At 46.6% G+C, this 21,304-nt stretch overlaps 2 protein-coding genes and 1 long non-coding RNA gene across 6 annotated transcripts; all 3 read right to left on the bottom strand.

Moving 5' to 3' along the window:
• Positions 1-732: 732 nt before the first annotated feature.
• On the bottom strand, positions 733-7,774 carry ccn1l2 (cellular communication network factor 1, like 2). 4 transcript variants are annotated; one of them, XM_030359302.1, is made up of 6 exons: positions 7,611-7,774; positions 7,407-7,493; positions 6,796-7,012; positions 5,552-5,914; positions 4,284-4,498; positions 733-2,407 (listed from the first exon to the last, which is right to left on the bottom strand). In XM_030359302.1, the coding sequence occupies exons 2-6, from the start codon at positions 7,479-7,481 to the stop codon at positions 2,102-2,104; spliced, it is 1,176 nt and encodes a 391-aa protein (XP_030215162.1). In that variant the 5' UTR covers positions 7,482-7,493; positions 7,611-7,774; the 3' UTR covers positions 733-2,101. The 4 variants fall into 4 exon arrangements, with proteins under 4 accessions (XP_030215162.1, XP_030215160.1, XP_030215159.1 ...); XM_030359300.1 differs by having other exon boundaries at positions 6,796-7,015; positions 7,611-7,773; XM_030359299.1 differs by having other exon boundaries at positions 6,796-7,015; positions 7,407-7,773.
• Positions 7,775-12,805: 5,031 nt separating this feature from the next.
• Positions 12,806-16,307, bottom strand: LOC115545479 (uncharacterized). The gene is made up of 2 exons (XR_003977099.1): positions 14,415-16,307; positions 12,806-14,172 (listed from the first exon to the last, which is right to left on the bottom strand). It is a non-coding gene; the product is annotated as an uncharacterized LOC115545479 (long non-coding RNA).
• An 837-nt stretch (positions 16,308-17,144) lies between these two features.
• On the bottom strand, positions 17,145-21,303 carry LOC115545477 (uncharacterized). The gene is made up of 7 exons (XM_030358690.1): positions 20,969-21,303; positions 19,705-19,852; positions 19,187-19,319; positions 18,819-18,900; positions 18,102-18,199; positions 17,746-17,821; positions 17,145-17,653 (listed from the first exon to the last, which is right to left on the bottom strand). The coding sequence occupies exons 1-7, from the start codon at positions 20,978-20,980 to the stop codon at positions 17,345-17,347; spliced, it is 858 nt and encodes a 285-aa protein (XP_030214550.1). The 5' UTR covers positions 20,981-21,303; the 3' UTR covers positions 17,145-17,344.
• Position 21,304: the final 1 nt, after the last annotated feature.

Below are 21,304 nucleotides of genomic sequence, written 5' to 3'. Positions count from 1 at the left end.
TCAATGACACATCCCTTTGACTTCTTTGCTCTTAACATGCACAGACCTCAGCATTGCTTAACATTTCGACACGACATACACTCTCGTGGCGGGCGAAGCCAAGACAACCCGGCGGAAATGTGGAGCCAGACCTCTGGAAGGTCAGATACCTCCAGACAGGCCCAGGGAGGAGGGGTCGAAGTGGGAGGGTGACGTATGTTTGGGTCTGGGGAGACGAGGTGCGGAATTTCAGAGCCTGCCTCGATGTTTGTGGTGAAAGGCCAGCCTGAGTATTGTGTAAGAGAGAGTTAAGCAGACACAATGAGGGGACTGTACATCCTAGCCCCCTGATACATTCACAATGAATAAAAGTCTAGCCTTGGCTGGGCAGCGATTGATTTCCAATTATGGTCGCAACCCTTTACTGTCAAAAGTCCCCAGCCAATCGCAGTAATGCTCGGGCTCTCTTCACTCTTGCCAAATCCGGTTGGAAGATATTAGCAAAAACATATTCTAATCTGAGACCATTTAACACACGCTAACAACCTAGATACCGTTCAGTCCTGTTCAAAACCAAGCGTACCATATCATTTTATATCTCCACAAGACGACCCAACTCATTTTTCATAGTTATTTTCATAAATACCACTTTTCTCAGGAGCCATTCGATTAGCAAGGTGTGCTTTTTGTTTAATTATAGGCACATTAAACATACCTACCCTAGTACAGTGTTTCATAAAAAATGTAACAGTCTGTAAGTGCGTATTCATTTAATGAAGATTAATTGAATACAGATATTTCAGTCACGTCGTTGAAAATCCTCCAGAAAGAGGTTCATTAAAAGAGACAAGAGGCCATAAAGTAACAAGACATAGCTACTAGCTCAGCTCAAGAGCCTCATCTCGGACATACACAATTCACAGAAGAAAAAACATTATTATTTTATTTAAAATATTAGTTATTCAAAATTAAGACAAAAGTGTTCCCTTTAGAAAGTGTTATATGCAGGAAGTAAATTAACTACACTTCGAAAGCCATTCAAACTTAGGTCACCCCGAAAAATGGGGTAATGTCCATGATTGCTTCAGAACTTGACGTCCAAACCTCTATCATAATACGTACTCTAATACTACGATCATAACACAGTCTCATGTCATCTATGATCTCTTCATCAGTAACACACACGCACGCATTGCACATAAAGAAATGCAGACCCAGACACAAAATGCAGATACATAAACAGTTCAAATACAATCACCACCACGATGAATGTGTGGTTGCTTCAGTTGTTCTGATACATCTTATCGACGTATTCCTCAACATTTATGGACGTAAAAAAACAGAACGATCTTTACAGACATGCATTGGTGACGAATTGTCACGTGTCGGTTACGAATTTACGTCCCTTCTCTTCTCTACAGAAGCAACCACCAAAAAAACAACCAAAAGAAATGTAACAAAAACAAAAACATAAATAAATAAACTTCAGTGGAAGCTTTTCTGCCGGATCAGCTTGTAACCATTTCAGATTCTTGATGTCATCATTGTAGCACGCTGATGTCATCGTTGCAACCCATGGATGCCACTGTGGTGCGCTGGCGTCATCGCAGCTCAGCGAGGTCATCGTAGCACACTGACATCCTGCGGGCACGCTGCCGTCATCGAGGTTCGGTGGTGTCACCGAAACGTGGTGTCGTCATCGTTGCAGCACACTGATGTCAACGCAGTAGGGAGCTCAAAGTGCAAGCCAGTGTGCTAGCGTTTTGGAGGAAGGGAGGGCTGAGGGGAGGGAGGAATGAGGGGTGATGGGAGGAGTGAGGGGTGATTAGAGGGGTGAGGGAAGGGAGGAGTCAGGGGCGAAAGGGACGGGTGAGGGTTGCTGGAATGCTTTCTGCATCGATGGGCAGCAGCCTGGGTCATCAGAGAAACAATGGATTGTCAATTGGGAAATGTACAGTGAGTTGTCTTTAGCTGCTGAGGGAGGGTCTCAGACTCCCTGGTAAGGGGTGGGGGGGGGGGGATTGGGGACAGAGGTGGGGCACGACATCGCTCCATGGTTAGATAGGAAGGGCGGGGTCATCCATCCATCCAACCATCCGGGCCGGGCGGTCGGGGCCGGCCTTTACACCTGGAAGGTGTGGATGTCGTTGTGGAGGCTGACCGGGTGCCCCCAGGGCTCGGGTCCGGCGGAGCAGCTCTTCCTCTGGCAGCGGCAGCGCTGGATCCACATGACGTCCCGAGAGAGGGTCTCCCCGTCGGGGCAGCGGAAGCGCATGCGGACGGTGTGCGACAGGGAGGGCGTGCAGCAGCGGCCGGCGGAGCACGCGCCGCAGTAGCGCGGCCGGTAGCGCTGCTCCGTGCTGCAGCCGGCGAAGGTCAGGCTGACGGCGGCCGGAGGTCGCACCGTCCGCTGGCACTTCCTCCCCCGCTGGACAACACAAGCACGAAATTAGTCAATGTTAAATGGAATGCATTTATGTAGCACTTTTATCCAAAACACTTTACAATATTGCCTGACATTCATCATTCATGCACACATCCACACACCGACGGCGGAGTCTACCAGGCAAGGCCCAGGCAAGGCCCAGGCAAGGCCCAGGCAAGGCCCAGGCAAGGCCCAGGCAAGGCCCAGGGAAACCCAGGCAAGGCCCAGGCAAGGCCTGGTTGACTCCAGCTCGTCCGGAGCAGTTAGGGTGTAGCACGACATTCACAAACAGGTCATTTGTTGGATGTTGTGGCATTTTAGCGGACACTCCTGTTCAAAGTGACTTACAGTGTACTGTACAGTGGATTGAGATGTCATTAAGTACGAGGATGGGGTTAGGGGCGTTTGAGCTCAGGGATGCCGACTCTATACTGTATACTTTGGACATTGGGGTTCGACCCAAGAAGCCTTTAGGCAGGTGGGTCCAACAACCTAACCACTAGACCCCTGTTTTTCAACTTTGGTATGGGTTCCACTGGTGGCACGCGAGGGCACTGCAGGTTGCACGTGGGATTTTGTTTTTGAAATGAAACTAATTTACAATCATGAAGAAATGACAGATAATTAATCATTTTCTATGTTTCCATTTCCATTGTGTTTGCTGAATATACACTCTAAGCAGCATTGCTAACTTTTTCTTGCTGACTCAGACTTCTTCATCCCCCTGGCAATGGCCTTATTGCAGTAATAAGGGTATCAAGGGGGCGTTGGCTCTCCTTTTTCCACCACTGCTTGTGTATTTATCCATTTTTTTACAGTTTGCAAATAAGGTGGCATGTGAAAGGTCTGTAATAAAGTGTTACAACTATAATTAAAGGTTTAACCAAAGCAGTAGACTATCCTGCCAAGTTGGTTATTGCTTATCAAAGTGCACTGCAGACTAAAAAAAGATAACTACCTAAATACATCCCTAAAGGGGAATTCACATATAGAACTATGCACCGTGCAAATCAAACGAGAAAGAGAAGAAAAAAGAATAAGAGGCCAGAGGGGGTGCTGTTTGAAGAGCAACAGAACAAGACGCGTGACATCACCCCATGATATCACTCCATTGACATCACCGCTGTGACACCATTCCACGCCGCCTTCAAAACAGCTCGCTGGTTCGGAAGCTCTTACGTGTCTGTACGTAAACCTTCGCTTCTTCCAAAATAAGAGTGTTCAGGAAACGCCCCTTAGAACTTCATAGGCTATGACATAATACTAGATAACAGATCTTTCTGGAGACGAGACTTCATACAACCACAAGTATGGATGCCCACAGGGACCTTTGTGCCTCTTTGCTGAATCAGTTATTAGGACTGCATGCGATGGTTGAACATGAGCGAGTATTTATAAGTTGATGTTTATAACTGTAAGCTATAATTGATCGTAATGCAAATGTTAGAATGGTTGTTAAGCTCGCCTCTTAGTGCTTGCTGCAAGTTCACTTTAGTCTATCAATGAAATCGGCAGCCATTGTTGTGACGTGATCTCGGAGGAATCGGGTAGCTTTACTACTGCGTGAAACACTCACGAAAAACTCAGACCGAAGGGAGTGTCTAAAGCACTTTCCTCCAAGCTTAAGGTCCGAACGTCCGAACCTCCCGGAAACTTTGACCGTTTCATAGGCAGCACAAGACCTCACTACCTTGACATCACCGCAGTGACATCATGCCAAGAACACACTACCTTGACATCACCGCAGTGACATCATGCGAAGACCTCACTACCTTGAGATCACCGCAGTGACATCATGCCAAGACCTCACTACCTTGACATCACCGCTGTCACATCATGCCATGACCCCATAGCCCTGCGACATCACTAAGAGTGTTACCTTGCCGGCAGGGGGAGGTTGAGCGTCGCAGCTTCTGATCTCACACAGCCTGGTCTCGCGGACAAGGCGGCAAACAAGGTTGTCATTGGTCTCCCGGCTAGAAACGCCCATCCCACAGGTGGAGGAGCACTCAGTCCAGTTGGTGGTCACAGGGAAGCAGGTGGGGTCCACTGCTGCCCCCGGCAGCACTTCTTCCCTTGGGGTAGTCAGCACCTCTGAGGATCGCAATTAAAGTGATATTGACAAAAAAATAACGAATGGAATGCAAGTTTAAGTCCTGTCTCATTTGTCACAACTTCTAACTTTAATGAATTCATGCTCAAAAGTTCACTCCTAGATGTGTAAAAAAGGTGTACTGTGCCTTTAAAAGTGAACACGGTATGCTGTTACTTTAAAGGTGTATTGTAACTTAAAAGTGAACTAGGCAGTGGCGTAACTATCGGTAAGCAGGGTATGCGGGTGCGTACGGGCCCGGGCCAATCAGGGGCCCCAAAAAGAAAAGAAAAAAAAAAAAAAAAAAAAAAAAATCGCTGCACCGACAACTCCCCCCCCCCCCCCCCCGTCAATAATCGTAACGGGGTGGGGGGCCCGCCTTGAACATCCTGCATACGGGCCCGTCGTTGCCTTGTTACGCCGGTGTACTCTAACTTTACAGGTGTACTGTACCTTTAAAAGTGAACTAGGTGTACTGTAACTTTAAAGGTGTACTGTACCTTTAAAAGTGAACTAGGTGTACTGTAACTTTACAGGTGTACTGTAACTTTACAGGTATACTGTACCTTTAAAAGTGAACTAGGTGTACTGTAACTTTAAAGGTGTACTGTACATTTAAAAGTGAACTAGGTGTACTGTAACTTTACAGGTGTACTGTACCTTTAAAAGTGAACTAGGTGTACTGTAACTTTAAAGGTGTACTGTACCTTTAAAAGTGAACTAGGTGTACTGTAACTTTACAGGTGTACTGTAACTTTACAGGTATACTGTACCTTTAAAAGTGAACTAGGTGTACTGTAACTTTAAAGGTGTACTGTACCTTTAAAAGTGAACTAGGTGTACTGTAACTTTACTGGTGTACTGTACCTTTAAAAGTGAACTAGGTGTACTGTAACTTTACAGGTGTACTGTACCTTTAAAAGTGAACTAGGTGTACTGTAACTTTACAGGTGTACTGTACCTTTAAAAGTGAACTAGGTGACCTCTAACTTTACAGGTGTACTGTACCTTTAAAAGTGAACTAGGTGTACTGTAACTTTAAAGGTGTACTGTACCTTTAAAGCTGAGCTGTGCACCGGCTTGATGGTGGTTCCGCGGCGGAGGAGGGAGGAACCAGGTGCTGATGTGATTGGGGGGAAAGTGAGGGAGTATTGGGGGGTCGCTGTGTGCCGCTGGCCCCGCCTGCTCGTCGGGGATGCTGTTGTCATCGTCACACACCCACTCCTGGCAGCAGCCCTCAGGGGACGTGGCGAGGCGGGGGCGGGCGCAGTTGGGGACGGCGCCGAGTTGGGGGCAGAAGGGCACGCACCACACCATGCCACTCATGCAGCTGCACTGGTTGGTGCAGCTGGGCCGAAAGTCCTCGCCGTGCTGGTAGATACGCCCGTTGTACTCACAGGGGAGTCCCTGGGGGTCCGCTAGACACACATATTTACACATTGAGGGCCGGTGAATCCAAACATTTTGCTTTTTACACTAAAATATGTAAGGTTTTTGGATGGGGGAGAAGTTGTCCTTAAAATATGAGTCTGCTATTCCGGTTGACAACGCCCCTCAAAGCGGGTCCTATGGAACCCAGTGTGTGCGTTTCTTTTAAAATCGTTGGTCTGCGGACATTTGGGGATCGATCCCAGAATCTTTTTCAATCTATGAGTGTAAAACTAGCTATGGAACCAGACGAATATTTTAGTTGCTGTACTAGATGGTCTAGTCCTCCCCACGTTCAGTCAGATTTCCAGCCTACCTGGACCTGGGATGGCCCAATGTCTACCCTTTACGTAATATGGGGCGGGTGTGATACGATAAATAGATGACCAAATGTCTGTCACTGATGTTGAATGGTCTGTCGATTACACTATCACAAACTATTTTCCCGAGAGGAAGATCAAACAGCTGCTCCGAGAGCCTTTGTGGATAAGGAAGTGTGTCGGCGTACTTCCGAAAGTATTTGGTAAAAGTTGAATTCATCAAAGCAGCGCGCCGCGCTGAGTCACACGTTTCGGTGGTATGTTGGTTTTAGTGATCACTCGTTGATAACGCCCCTTTGAAATTAAAGATAAACAGAAAGGTTCCAGACCAATGGACGTTTCCTGATCGGTCTGGCGATGTCAATCTAGCCAAACAGACTACTCTGCCTCCCACCAAAGCACAGTTTCATTTACACCTCCAATGCCTTCCACATATCAACGTTGTCGGGGTGTTTTCAGCGCTCAACACAAACAATAACAAAGCAGTAAGACTCTAGTAAACAGGTCCTCAAGCCTGAACCTTGACCCCTGACCCCGGCCCCGCTCCTCACCTCTACAGAGGCCCCTGAGGGCGCGGGCCCCTGGGGCCCCCAGGTGGCAGTGCAGGCCCTTGATGTGGTCGCAGGGCCAGTCGTCGTCGCACTCCTGGTTGAACTGCGCGGCGCACACCTTGCAGCAGCCGCATGCGTCCGCAACCCAGCTGACCAATGGGGGACAGGCGGGGGGTGTCGACGGGCAGGAGCACACGGCCGGGCAGCTCCTCTCTGCCTGCTGATGCACGGGGTCAAAGGTCATCTTAGAACCGGGGAAGTCATGCGCAGTCAGCTAGTCACAATCGCTATTCTAGAAATTGTTGGTGTGAATTCATATGAGAGCGAAAATACGTAGAGGGTGAACTCGATATCGAACACATGTTGAATTCCGTTTTTGAAGATTATAGAACCTAAATACAACAATAAGTAACCATATCACCGTGGTTGATAAGTCAAAAGTAATTATTACATTAATAATTACATTAAAACACAACTAATAACCACACACTGGATAAAGCTCGCCAAGATAAACTACGGGGGTTGGCTTTTATTTTTTCGCTAAAATTAGGGTTAGCGGGACATATATGAAGAAGAGTAAAGTCTGAAACAGAGAGACATGCTGGACTCACCAGCACCACCGCAGCCCCAGACAGCAGCAGCAGCACTGAGAGGAATCTCCTCGACCCAGAGTGAGAACACATCATGACTCTTCAACTCTCCACAGACAGATATGGACCAGGAGGAAGAAACAAAAGTAAGTCAGGAGTAACGGCTGTAAATGTAAATTACGTTGTCCAATGTTGTCCTCAACTGAGGGATGAAAATCTTCCCACAGCTCAAGTCGTCTCTGCCGCTCTAGTACTGTTCTAGTGCTGGTCCTGTTCTGCTCTATTGCTGGACTAGTACCGGTTTAGTCCACTCTGCTCTGCTTCACACAGTCGGACAAGACGACCCAGTTATAGGTCCTCCCTCTCTCTCACTCTACCTCTCTCGCTCTTTACCTCTCTCTCTCTTTGGAACTCCTCCTCTCCCTCTCGTTACCCCCCCTCACTCTCTCTACGCCCCGTTCCCTACTTCCCGCAACACCCATGTGTGACATCATCCAGTCCGAGAGAGCAAAAGAGCGAGAGAGATAGAGAGAGAGAGAGAGAGAGAGAGAGAGAGAGAGAGAGAGAGAGAGAGAGAGAGAGAGAGAGAGAGAGAGAGAATGTGGAGGTATTCAGTAGAGCTGTGTCACTGTGTCACTGTGGTGTATGTGTGCGCGTGCATGTCCATCAATATGTGTGCGTGTGCATGTGTGTGCACGCACCTGGGCACCATCCTGTGTGTGTGTTCTGAGTGTGTCACGGATAGACTAGGACCGTATGTTGCCATGAATATACAGACTGTTACCACGGAAACGCATGGAAGGTAAAAGCATGACGTCTGCTATCCTGTTTATGTATTCAATTAAAGTATTGCTGCAGTTCAACTATATAATTTTTGTGAAAATACCACCATTGCATCCTGTACTTATCTACAGTAAACAGAACAATTATGGATCATTATTTCTAATAATGTTGTGTGAGAACTATGGGTGCAGTTTGTATTTAGAAGTATTTCCAGGTTATTCCAGGAAGTATGAATGACATTAAATGAATGTTTAGATACAATCATAAAAGTTACTGGAGTATGAATGATCAAAATCTCAAATAAGTTCGATTTTAATAATTAAATAATAGGATTTGCATAATAACAAATAAACAATCAGGATGAGGATATCTCTGACCAGAGCATGAGACACAAGTGGGTGAACTTGTATCAGGGTCTCTAAGTCAAGTGTTTGAAGGCCAGGTGTCGGTTTAATCGCAGGTACACAGACAGGTGGGCCCTACCCAAGGCCTCACTCCATGTCCAGGGTGTCCTTTTGCCTCGTGTGACAGGTGCTTGCATTTTAAAAACAGTACACTTCAAAACAACATCACACACACACACACACATCCACCAACGTCCACCAATCCCACGGCCTCCGTGCCAACGCCAGTGGAGCGCTCTCTAGGATTGGCCAATAGGGGCCGAGAGCTGTTATCCTCAGGATATCCTGTCTCCTTTTCCTAGCGGGCGGCTTTCCAGGAAATAATTTGTGTGTGTGCGTGTGTGCGTGTGTTTCACAAGTTGACCATGTATTTGGTGAAAAAAAGACTTCCCATTTCCATTGTCATCACGGGAACACTGGGAAACACAAGAAGGTCACCAACTCTAATGAGACATTAGAGCACCAACTCTGATGATGCAGTAGAGCACCAACTCTAATGAGACATTAGAGCACCAACTCTAATGATGCAGTAGAGCACCAACTCTAGGGAAACAGTAGAGCACTGACTCTAATGAGACATTAGAGCACCAACTCTAATGAGACATTAGAGCACCAACTCTAATGAGACATTAGAGCACCAACTCTAATGAGACATTAGAGCACCAACTCTAATGAGACATTAGAGCACCAACTCTAATGAAACAGTAGACCACAAACTAGAATGAAACAGTAGAGCACCAACTCTAATGAAACAGTAGAGCACCAACTCTAATGATGCAGTAGAGCACCAACTCTAATGAAACAGTAGAGCACCAAATCTAATGATGCAGTAGAGCACAAACTATAATGATGCAGTAGAGCACTGACTCTAATGAAACAGAGCACCAACTGTAATGATGCAGTAGAGCACCGATTATAATGAAGCAGTTGAGCACAAATACGTAAGTAGAGCCCACAAACTATAAACAGTAAAGCACCAACTCCTATGACACAGGAGAGCAGGTAGGTGAGGTGGTGGTCAGGATGGGTGTCTGTGGGTGAGGTGTTGGTGGTATGCGTGGGTGCATGTAGGTGAGGTGGTGGTGGTGGTGAGGGTGGCTGTAGGGTAGGTGTGGGGGGGGGGGGGGGGGTAGGAGGAGGCCCAGGGGTCGGAGAGCATCTGAAGGCAGCGTGTCGGGCAGCAGCAGAACCAGCAGGGTGGATTCCACACATTCCTGGCCCACAAAGGCAGGATGTGTGCAGCCGGGCCAGGGAAACACCAGACACTGCTGGGATGGGGAGGGGGGGGCAGGGTGGCCCTGGTGGGGGGAGAGAGGGTGGGTGTGAGGGGTTGGTTGGGGGGGGTGTGGGTGTGGTTCCACCTATGGGCAGCCTTGAAACCAGCTCCTCGGCCCTGCGCCAGCCATTGTCGTGTTTTTTTTTGTTATTTTCAGCAAAGCAGCAAACATTTCCAAAACATGTGGAGGTTGGTGGTCATCGGCAATCCATCCTGTCACCACTCACACACACACAGGGGCCCATACACACACACAGACAGACAGACAAACACTGAAACACAGCGCATTACAAGTCCATACACAAACAGACAAACACACACGTGGGTCAAGATAGTCACTTCATTGCCGTGTTTCTCTACCTTAAAAGGTACTGGGTTCAATCCTGTAGGCATGTCCCAGATGCTCCTAACCCCTACCGGCTCCGGTTGCTCAGGGCTCAAGGTTTCCAAAAAGGTTTTCATCATTTCAACCTATTTTCCGATTGTTTTGGGTTTAAGGGCCTAATCTGGACTAAAATTTGTCTAGTATTGAGAGACCACATTGTTATCCAACACTGTTATCCTTGAGGCAATAGTGCCCTGTCAATGTAGGTCCTCTAAATTGGCTTGTATTTCTCTCCGGAGACAAATTATATATTATTATATTCTGACATTATGGAGAAGATCCCTACAGAATCACACTGTTACCTTGTAGCAATAGTCGGTGTTAGTGCAGAGTTTTTTATTTTTATTGATCAAGGAGAAGTCTCGCTCAAGGAGAAGTCTCGCTCTGAAATCTTATTGTTTCATTTGCCATTGGCAAACGTTGACTCAATACTGGACCAGTTTCATGACTGGTCTGCATTAGCCCCTTCGACCAAAAATCGATCGGGAAATAGGGTCTAGGTTGAAGAGTCTTCCTTTAATGGCTTGGGTCTGTAAGTAGCTTTGGATAACAGCTTCTGCTAAATATAAATGCAGTGAAAGTAACATTAGCACTAGGTGTAATCTGGTTTCAATCAGGCTACCAGCCGCCTGGCATCATGTGAACTGGGGACCTAATCTCCCAGCAGGGTAAACAGGAAGTGTGTGCGCAGTGTACAGGAAGCCGTTGTCACGCCTGCATCAACCACTGATTCCAGAACAGACACAACAAGGCCATAGAAAAATCTAATAATGGGAATATAGTGTCTGTCAAAGTTTACATTAGTCACTCACATACCAGACAGGCTGAATAACAGACTAACAGTGACAAAGTTTGGAACATCTCTGTCTTGTGTGACTGTAACACACACTCAGGCATGTTGACATGGGCACGCACACACAGATACGCACACATGCACACATGGGCACGCACACAAACCGAATTCACCGCATTCCTCATGCCGGTGTTGTCCAAAACTCCTGGTACACTCATGCCATACCTCACTCCTAAAGCATCTTGGGATGGGAGAGAGAGAGAGATAGGAATTGGGGGGAGGGGAGCGGGGTTAACCTTTGACCTGCTGACGAAGAGAAGGGCAGAGCGGTGTGGGTCTCTTCTGCATTCCCCTCAATAAGAAGAACCATTTCATTTAGCCTGGCGCAAGCCCAGCGCTCAACCGCATTCCACCAGCAGCTCGACTAATAGGAGTGATGACAGGGGGTCGGGGGTGGGGAGGGTGGTGGCGCTGGTGGTGCTGGTAGACCTCTTTAGTTACAGCCCATAGCCACTAATAACCTGGCTATTGTTGTTGTTGCGGGCACTGACAGGTGTGCACCGCCGCAGGTACACACCTCCCCCTCGCCCCACCTCCCCCTCCACCCCTTGCTGCCGGAGGAGCAGGTCTTCCATAACCCACCGGAGAAGCCGATATGCAAGAGGAACACCTGGCACACCGGGGCGGGGGTTGTGGTACGTTGTAAGTTGTGCGTTGACACACCATTGTGGGCTGTACAGAGTGGTGATAGGCTGCGTGTTCTGTTACACATATTGAGGTATCAAATACCTCAAATACCTCAAATACCGCAAAAATAAATCGAACTACTGTCAGTTCAACGTAGTGCTCGGTATTTGGCAGCTGTCAGACGAGACAAGCAGATGCGGCTCGCATTAGCCCCGGTGAACCAAACAGCAGAACAGTTAGTATTTGTGTTGAACTACATGATTAATGTGCCGATAGAACTCCTAAAAATATATATTTCAGCTTCTCCAGAATTAGGAAGACAAAAAAAAGTATTGTATTCAATAAAGTCAAAACGCTGCCATCATGCTGTTGCCATGTCCCTGTAGCGAGGTGAAATGTCTTCAGGTCTGAGCGTTTCATATTAAAGAGAGGAATAAACAAACTAGCATTTCAAAGGGACTTTAGTGTGGAGGCAGCCGCTGACAGAGAAAGTCCTGTTTGGCGGTTGGGGAAAGGGGGCGGGGCCATGGAAAGGGGGCGTGACCAGGGTGGCAAAGCTACACAGCCATGCCTGTGATTCAGGAGGGGAAAATGTTATCGCAGTCGAGCCGTAAACAGAAATACTTTCCAGGCTCCCTTGCAGTAAACCAGAGGGACACAAACAGACATAAAGCTCACTGTATCGTAAGCCTTCAGAAAATACCCAACAACTCGGGCAAGGGAGCCGGACAGTTGGACTGGATTATTATGGGAGATGTTGTAGGACTACATGAGGGAACGAAAGAGCGCTGAAAACCTTTAACCAAACGACTGCATAAAAACCCTGAAACCATTCACGTTTAACCCATTTCCTTTAGCAAACCAAGCAAGGTCATATATTTGTTCAGTAGCAATGTTGAATGCACAAACAGCAAAGCCGATGACAAATATTCCGTGTTTTGCCGTCTAATTTTAGCAGGGCCGGTTTGCTCTGATACTCAACTTGTTTGAGGTCATTTATTCAAAGGGCCTTTCAAGCCATCGAGAGGCCGTTGTAAATGCCCCGGAGGTGGAAAAACCAAAATAGATTGAGGTGGAATGAAATGGCCAAGCTAGACAATTAGCTTTAATGTGGAGAAATTACAACAAGCAAGAATAGCCGATACGCTATAACCACCAGATGTGGTGGTTTATCCTCCCCTTTTCCCCGGTCCTGCCCCATAAGCATCAAAGGTCTACGGTGTCTCGTTAGCTAAATGTGTGACACCTGTGCTAGCTACTCATTCTGGGTCACCTGTGTTCCATGTATCCGTGTAACTCCCTCGTTCTGCCCCCTGTTTGTGGACTCGTCTTGTTTCTGCTTGTCGTTTTATTCTGTATGATTGTATTTTGGGATACAAGTTAACTTCTTGTAAGCGTTGAATCGGTCTTCCAAAAACCATAACCACGCCTTCCCACTAATGGTCACCACAATGACCACCAAACCACCAGTGGAGGCAAAGTTTAACTTCAGACAAAGGTTAGTCATTTTGTTTGATTTTACTATTTTTATCCCAATGCCCTCCTGTCAAAAGCTTCTGAATAATTCCTTACACAGTGCGTCACTCTCCCCCTGGGGATCACAGTGATTTTGTGTGAATGATGGTGACAGTCACCTTTTCCCAAACACAGAACCCGTGTCTGTGCACAGCTCTTCGTGTCCTCCCCCACCCGGGAGGACTCTGCTGTCGTGACACCTGCTGCTCCAAGGAAAAAAAGATGGACGACTGAAAGCTTGCTCTTGGCTCGTTATATCTTGGCTGCGATATGCTAAATGTTAACAGTTGATGTCCTCCTTTAGGAGGCTGAGGGTACTTGAATAGCAGTTTTATTCCCCTTCTGGTCAGCCAGACCATATATTACTTATTCACGAAAAGCACAATATCCCATCAGGGTTTTCTTGGGAAGAGACGCAATGATATGAAGTGTTAAATTAATCAAAAACATGGCTTATGTAGATATACATAAGCCATTTAAACAATGTGTGAGGCACCATTTTACCTAATCTAATCTAATTATTGTGTTACTATGTCACAACCCATAGGGTTCTTTGCTTCCCCAATGACTAGTTGGGAGGTTTTTCTTGCCACTGAACAGTCGGTTGGTTCTGCAAGACGTTTATGGTCATAGTCGTGTGAAGTTGAGCAAGACGTACTGTAATAAACGTAAGTCATCGTAAGAGGGCTAGACAAGCCGTTGATGATGCTGTGCTGCACAACTTCTTTATCAGGCTGAATCTTTTCATTTGCCAGTTGTTGCCAGACCAAGCATGAGCACTGATTCATCTAGAAGAAGACTGTGGGGTAAGGGTCTTGTCTGAGGCGAGACTGCATGGTAGCGGGGGAGGGAGTGTGACCTCTGATGGGATCACTAAGAGTCGTAGTGAACCTGGTGCATCTCAGCAAACTTCACCACTTGTCTTGTTATGCGTCTCCCCACTCCTTTGAAGAGAAACAAAATTATCAATCAGACCAATAATATAATCCAATGTTTCCTTGAGCATAGACTTGATACTTTCAATGAGGATATTCAATATCACCTCAGAGTACAACCTCATGGACATTTACTTTAAAGCCCAAGATCCAATTGACCTTTTCAGAATCACTTCCCCCGCTTCTTGAATCATAGAGCACTGATTAGTCTTTATTTGTTACTATTTATGGAGCATATTTATTCGGCCCACCTGGTTGTCTTGACAGCGTTGCCCTCAAGATGCCACACGGGGGAGGGGGTGAAGATGGAGAGTTCAACCTCCTCTCTCGTTGGACTGGGTCTCCAGTTAAACACTGAAGAGATGATGGGGAGATATCAGGCGACATCAGGGAACATTATGATCTTCAAAATTTCAGGCAGAGATTTGATGCTCACGCGAGGAGCCTGCTTTGTGTGCGTGAATGAATACGGTCTGGATTCATAGGCCAGGATACGAGGACCTGCTGATGCATACACCACTCATTATCTCTCTCCATTTCTGGTCAGCTTCTACTGCCAAACTGTCCCTTTTGAAAAGCAGGTACACCAATATCCATTTGCTTCTCCTCAATCGAGATCTACCTCTCGTCTTTATTCAAGTCAGTGTGTGACGCGTGTGGGGTATATATATCTTCAAGTACCTACCGAACTATATCCCACCATACATTATCTGCTGCCTTTATGCTAATGCCGTGTCTCGAGGGACCGGATTTACATACATGAGAAGGTGCAATGTAGCAAACTTGTCAGAGTGGTCAATCACTGAAATCGCTCACTCAATGACAACACTCTCAAAAAACAGGGGACAATCCCTGGATTAAACCTGGCTGCTTTGAAACATCTGTAGGTACCATTACAATTTGTGATCTCATTCTAGTTTTACCAGTGATTTGGCGGCAGTACTTGCCTATGGAAAGAGGGATCTCGGAGCGGGAAGATGGGGCTTTCTCTGCAATGGTACGCAGCCCTGATGCGAACCGTTGTCCTAAGGACAGCCACCTTTCCTGGGCAGGACAGGCAGGTGGGAGGTGCCCCCTTCTCCTTCTCCTCCACAGGTATGTCTGTCTCCTCAGGCCGTCCAAGTCCACCCTCTCCACGTTGCACTGATCTCCCAGCATGCAACACCCCGCGCCCAGTGGGATGGAAACAGATTTATGAGACCTCCCTTACCGACCAATCATAACAACATTTCACAAGTTTTGAAAGCACACAAAATCAGACCAGAGCTCATAAACGGTAAATAGACCGGATTGATACGATGCCTTATTTTTTCACCTCACGTAAATTAATAGGGGGAATTTTAGGCGTTCATTAGGAACTGCCACTCCTGGCGGTTCACATTCACATATTGACGGCAGTGGTGTCGAGCATGTGGTGTCGAGCATGACAGGAAACACCTCTTCGGGAGCAGCTTGGGCTAGATGTCATGCCCAAGGAAACATTGGCATCCAGCCAGCCAGGGGAGATCTAAGGAGGGAACTGGCAGGCGTCTTCTTTCCCCCCCAGACCTAGCACTCGTCAAAAGCTTGCATAAGCCCATCATTAGCATCATCGTCACAGCTAGACTAAAGGGCTGATTATGGTTCCACGTCGCCCCAACGCAAGGGGGTTTACGGACCAATTATATCCTTGCGGACCCTCCTTGCGTCCACCGCAAGGGTGTGACGTGCACCTCCCAAAAAGAATTACTTTCTGTCGAGGCCACACAGCAGCAAGGGCAGTGATTGGTCGGCTCACAAAAACCCGATGCAGAACCAAAAAAGGTTTACGACTACGTCGAAGCATCTGCGCGGTCCTTGCATTGACGTGGAATCATAGTCAGCACTTTAGCCTGTAGTAAGGTGACTCGTAGAGTGAGCACAGTGCTAGAATAAACCCACCATTGGTGTGAGCGCTAGCATTTACCTAGAGCTAGTGTAAGCACAAAGCTAGGGTTAGCCCACAGCTAGCATCAGATCAGTCCTCAGAAGTCCGAGACAACTGGTCCAAGTCATTTCGTGGGATTTAATATTCAGATATTTCAGACACGGATAACAGGGGTTACCGCAAACAACACCCCACTGGGGAAGAAATAAGATTATCCTCCTTTTCTAGTGATGCGTCTAAACCTCATCTGCTGGTCCTAGCCACACAGAATCACATCAACGATCTCTGTTGAATTCATTTGTCTACAACTTTTGCTAGGAAAGAAGTTAGTGTGCCATGAGTTTCTCATAAGAAATGCTGGTGTGCCTTAGCGTGAACAGTCCTAGACCAAGCAGTGGTAATAAACCTTGTAAATACTATTTTGGCGGGCAACAAAGAGGGAGAAAGCGCTTTGTTGACTTGCAGCTGTAAAGCTGCGGCCTGGGTGTTTGAGGTGTGCAACAGCACTCAGCGTTAAAAGGCCAGTGACGCTCACACGGATGGGAAAATGAGCATCCATGTTGCTGCGTGGAATTCCTTTGTATTCCCTCTCGCGTTTTCTCAAAAAAATACTGAATAAAAGCACTTTTTGACCGACGGCAAATTAACCAAATCAACATCTGTTAAATTAAACTAACCAGGATGTTTAGTGTGGTTTTTCAGCATCTCTTACAGTAACTCAAGAGTGAACTGAAGTTAAATGAGAGGATTTAATTGGATTGTGCAAAAGAGGCAACTGAGGAGAGCATTTTTCTGGCTCCTATAATTGGGGCCTACTTCAACTATTTGAGTTAGTTTTGTGTCATTTAGTCTTTAACTTGTTCATTCAGACAGGGCTGGACTGGAGTGTGAATCAACATTACAGTGTGTTTCCCTCTTTAGGGGAAGAGGGTAGTGGTCAGGTAGAAAGAATTGTTCCAAATTACTCAGTCTGTCCTGTACATTATGTAATTTATGTTTAACTGTGCCCGTCAGGGTGCTTTAGGTGACGTGGCAGGAGTCAGACAGAACTTTGAGACCTAATCAAGCAACAACAAAGGTTTTATAGCTTTTTATAACAATTTATTTTAAACCTTTTGCTTGAATGATTGTCTTTTATTATCTTTATTGATTGTCCTTTAAATTGCTTTAAAATGTGATTCCTGTCTTTGTGTTTGAAGGGCTCTATTATTAACTTGCATGTATGTCTCCCAAGTTAAAATGGTGCGAGTCTGATGCTCATGACAGCACGACCCTTCATATCTTATTCAACTGGAAGCTCTGATACCTCGTCCTTCTGGGTGGTTGTTTATTATGTCTGAGATGTAGAAGAGGGGGCTCGGAGACCACCGTTCGACTGTCGGGGGGAAGGGGAAGGAAGTGGTGTCCACGGAGGGAGGAGGAGGAGGAGGAGGAGGTGGAGGAGGAGGAGGAGGAAGGGTTGTCCCCTGGTCTGGGGCGGCCCGGGTCAACGTCTGGATCTGATCCGGTGAGGACCAGGAGTTCTTCCGGGCGTTCATGGAGGCTCACTGTCTTCTTCTTCCTCTTCTCCTCCTGTTTGCTTTCCTGCAGCGAGGGGGTCGCGGGGTGACGTCAGAGGTGAGGGTGCTTCTGGGTTTTAAAGGCTTGTTTTGTCTCGGGAGGAAGCGTGTGTTTACCTTCTTTATAGATGGGTTCAGCTCGGCGGGAGGAAACCACGTCAGCTCCTTGATGGAAACTCTGGGAGGTTTTTCTCTACGGTAAAAAGGAAACCTCATGAAAAAAACTAAATAAATACAATTAAAAAGCGGCTGGCGACTGAGAGAAATGTGTGGGAAATTCCCAGTCGAAGTGTTCTAGGTACGACCCCCCAATGTGTGCAGTCTACCTGGCATCCTCGGGCAAGACGTCCTAGGCCAGCCTGCGCCTTAATGAAATGCATCTAAATACACTTTGCTAAAAGCCTCCATAACTAGAGTAGATAGAAATGTGTGTCCCTGGACCCCAGCGCTGAAACCCATTTTAAGGCCCCTACCTGTGTAGGTTCTGAGGGACATAGGTGCGGCTAGGCATCCAGGTAAGGGTCGGACCAGAAGGCAGGCTAGGAACCAGGCTGATCTGAGCTGTGCCCAGCTGGAATACAAGATAGATAGATAATAGTAAGAATAGAAAATAAGAAATCGACAAAAAAGTAGAAAGCAAAATAATAATAAACATGAAATATAGAACAATTTTGCATCCACACAACAATGTACGCACAATTTAAAATAGACTCAAATGCTAGTATTTTCAGATAACACGAATATACGGTTCACTTCAAAAGATTGGGCATCTATGAACACAACACCACGTAATGTTCCTGACCCTACCGTAACCCCAGCCGTTCGTTTCAATTGTGTCGCGTTGGTCAAATGTGTGTCACCTTTATTGCTGCCTCATTCTGTTGGCCTGTGTTCCTTATCATTTAACATCCCAAACTACTAGTAAGTGTTTGTCTGTTCCCTTGGTTTCTTCCGTGTTGTTTTCGGTGTGTGTCTTGGATCCTGGACCTCCTCCGTTTTACTTTCAGGTGTTTTAATCCCTGAGATGGGGGGTTCTCCCCGCCCCACTCTTTGACATTTCCCCCGGATAACAAGACAGTGTGTATCTTATTAAAGCTGTAGATGAAGAAGGAATCAGCGGCTGAATTTAGTCTTGTTTCCCCCTGGGTTCATTACAGTAGCTAAATGCCTTGATTAGCTTATCATCGCACCTTGAGCCGCCTTGAACCAGTACTCCCCTGAAGAGGACTGAGGGGGCCGGAGACAGGAACATGGGTCCGAACGGGTCTCTCACTGGAAAACAAGAGTGAGTTAGGGGGCAGGGTAGGGTGGTGGGCAACTGAAAGGTACCAGGTTAGATTACCCAACGTCTGCTATACCTGTGACCATCCCTCACCAAGATGTTGTAGCCCCTAATAAACAGGCAAAAGAACTCTAAACAATTAGCTGTAAACATCTGTTATATAATAAATTATCAGTTATGTTAGTATAAACATATTCGTTTTTTTAAATGGGTGCTATAACAGAGTTATACTGGTCCTTTAGGGGACCATGAAGTATGGAGAACTAATATGTAGACCTTTTTGAATCCACCCCTCCTTCCTTCTGGAGGCCAGCCACCTCTGTAACCATGGTGATGGAGACCTCGGGGACCACCGGTTCACCGGCCCACTCGGACACATCGACCACACTCAGGGTCGCCACACTGTCCTCTGAAATGAAACTGACTATTCATTATGCTTATCATCTTCATCGTCACAATGATAATGTTCTACCATGTAAGGTAAGAATAATAAACATTGAAAACTTTGAGACAAAAACGTTGTAGCCTACTTCATTAGGGTTGGGAGTAAGAACGCACGCACGCACGCACACACACCTGTAGTTTGCTTTTTAAAAATGTAAAAGCCGCTATGTAAACCTTAAGGCAATATACAATTCTAGAGGTTGTGTCTCATAATCAGAATCCTGCCCAACCAATGACAAACATGTCATGACATGCATATGATTAACAAAATCCCTTTGTAGTTACGAGCGCCGTTTGAGCCCCCCCAACAGGTGTACATTTTAAAATGCATCGTCATAGGCCCTACTTGCCTTCCAAACATTCCTTTATTTCCCTGTGAGAGAGCGGCGCCACCACGCGTCGCACTGGGCCTCTCCGGACGCGCCGCTCGCGCTCCCAGCAGCAGGGGTGCGCGCACTCTGAGCGGAAACAGTGCGCCTCGTCCACATGCGCCATACTCTGCGCGCAAAGGATGACCGCAGACAGTCGATGCTTTGGTTTAGTTCAGCTTTGATATAACAATGTAGATAGTGGCAGCTGCGTTCAGCAACTTATTTTGACCATTCGCTTTCAGATATGCTGTTATGTTATTTAGTAGGCCTACAATTGAGAAGGCTCCAGCTGCAGGCTTGGGCGTTTCCGTCATGACACAGGATCGCCAATTAGGCGTTCCTGGATGCGTTCTATCGAACAATCATGAAGTGTTTCGAAAGGAATACTGGGTTTCGCAAGAAATACTGCGAAGCATAGTCGCAAGGCATACTATGTTATCCGTAGCCGGAGAGCCTGTCAGAGACCCTCTCCGTAGCTTACCTGCCATCCAATATTTTTTAACTATCTATTTATCTATCTCTAACAAAATCATTTCCGGAATCCCTTCTCCGGTTGGACTTTGCACCTTATTTAGGCCTACTTTGTAGGCTTAATTGTTTACTTTCCACATAAAAGATCAATAAAACTCCAAATAAGATTTGAAAAGCTTTGGAAATTTATTTACAACACTATTTACATGGTTTGCAGTCAACATATAAGATCAATTGGTCGGCGAATTGCATTGCGTATCCGACATCCTGACGGATGTTGACCGCGATTGTCTCCCGCCGTAGCCCGCGGCGGTGCATGGGGCCTTGCGGCGGTGGTGCCTTCCGGCGGCTGTTCCTCGGCAGCGGGGCTCCGGCGGGAGACAATCGCGGGCAACTACCCCTTTCTCCTCAATGTCGCAGCTCATGTACTTCAGGGAGTCAAAGCCAAAGTTCCTTTCCCTCCAATTCCTTCTCAACCATGGCTGAGATAACCCCCACTTAGAGTATGAGACGATGAGAAATGTGAATGCTCGAGTCGAGGGGTCTCCGAGTCGGATTAAGGAGTCGGAGGAGTATACTTTAACATTTTAATACAGTTCAAAAAGAAAGGCGACGAACATGGGGGCGTTCCAGTCTGGGGAAACGAGAACTCCTATCACAGGAGAACGCCCGTTTGTTTCTGCAGTGGGATGATATTGCTGCAACTAGAAGTAGCCTACAAAAGATGGGTCGTAACTAAGCATTGTACAGCGTATTTAGTGGCGACACCTACCTTAAATGTCATGTTAAAGTTGAGGGCCAACTGTTGGCTGCGATGTTAAACCAACTTTTAGCTAAATAAATCTGCTCTGGGCTGGCTGACTTCAATTTGAAGTGATTCAAACATACGGTTTCAACAGTCGTTGCTAGGCAACATGCACACTTTGGGACGGCTTTTGTCTCCCCCTGCTGTTAAAAATGTATACATTTGTTTAAGGTGATGTTCAGCAATACACGGACATTTCAATACATTCCTAAATCAAAATGTTAAATATATTTCATAAATATGATAAAAAATAAATAAAAAGGTGATTACATTAAATTCCTTTGTTTTATTAAGGTGTTTCAT

Source organism: Gadus morhua, chromosome 6, assembly GCF_902167405.1.
Source record: "Gadus morhua chromosome 6, gadMor3.0, whole genome shotgun sequence".
Taxonomy (NCBI): domain Eukaryota; kingdom Metazoa; phylum Chordata; class Actinopteri; order Gadiformes; family Gadidae; genus Gadus; species Gadus morhua.
Note: the sequence above shows the minus strand (reverse complement) of the source record. Positions and strands in the feature narration are given on the sequence as shown.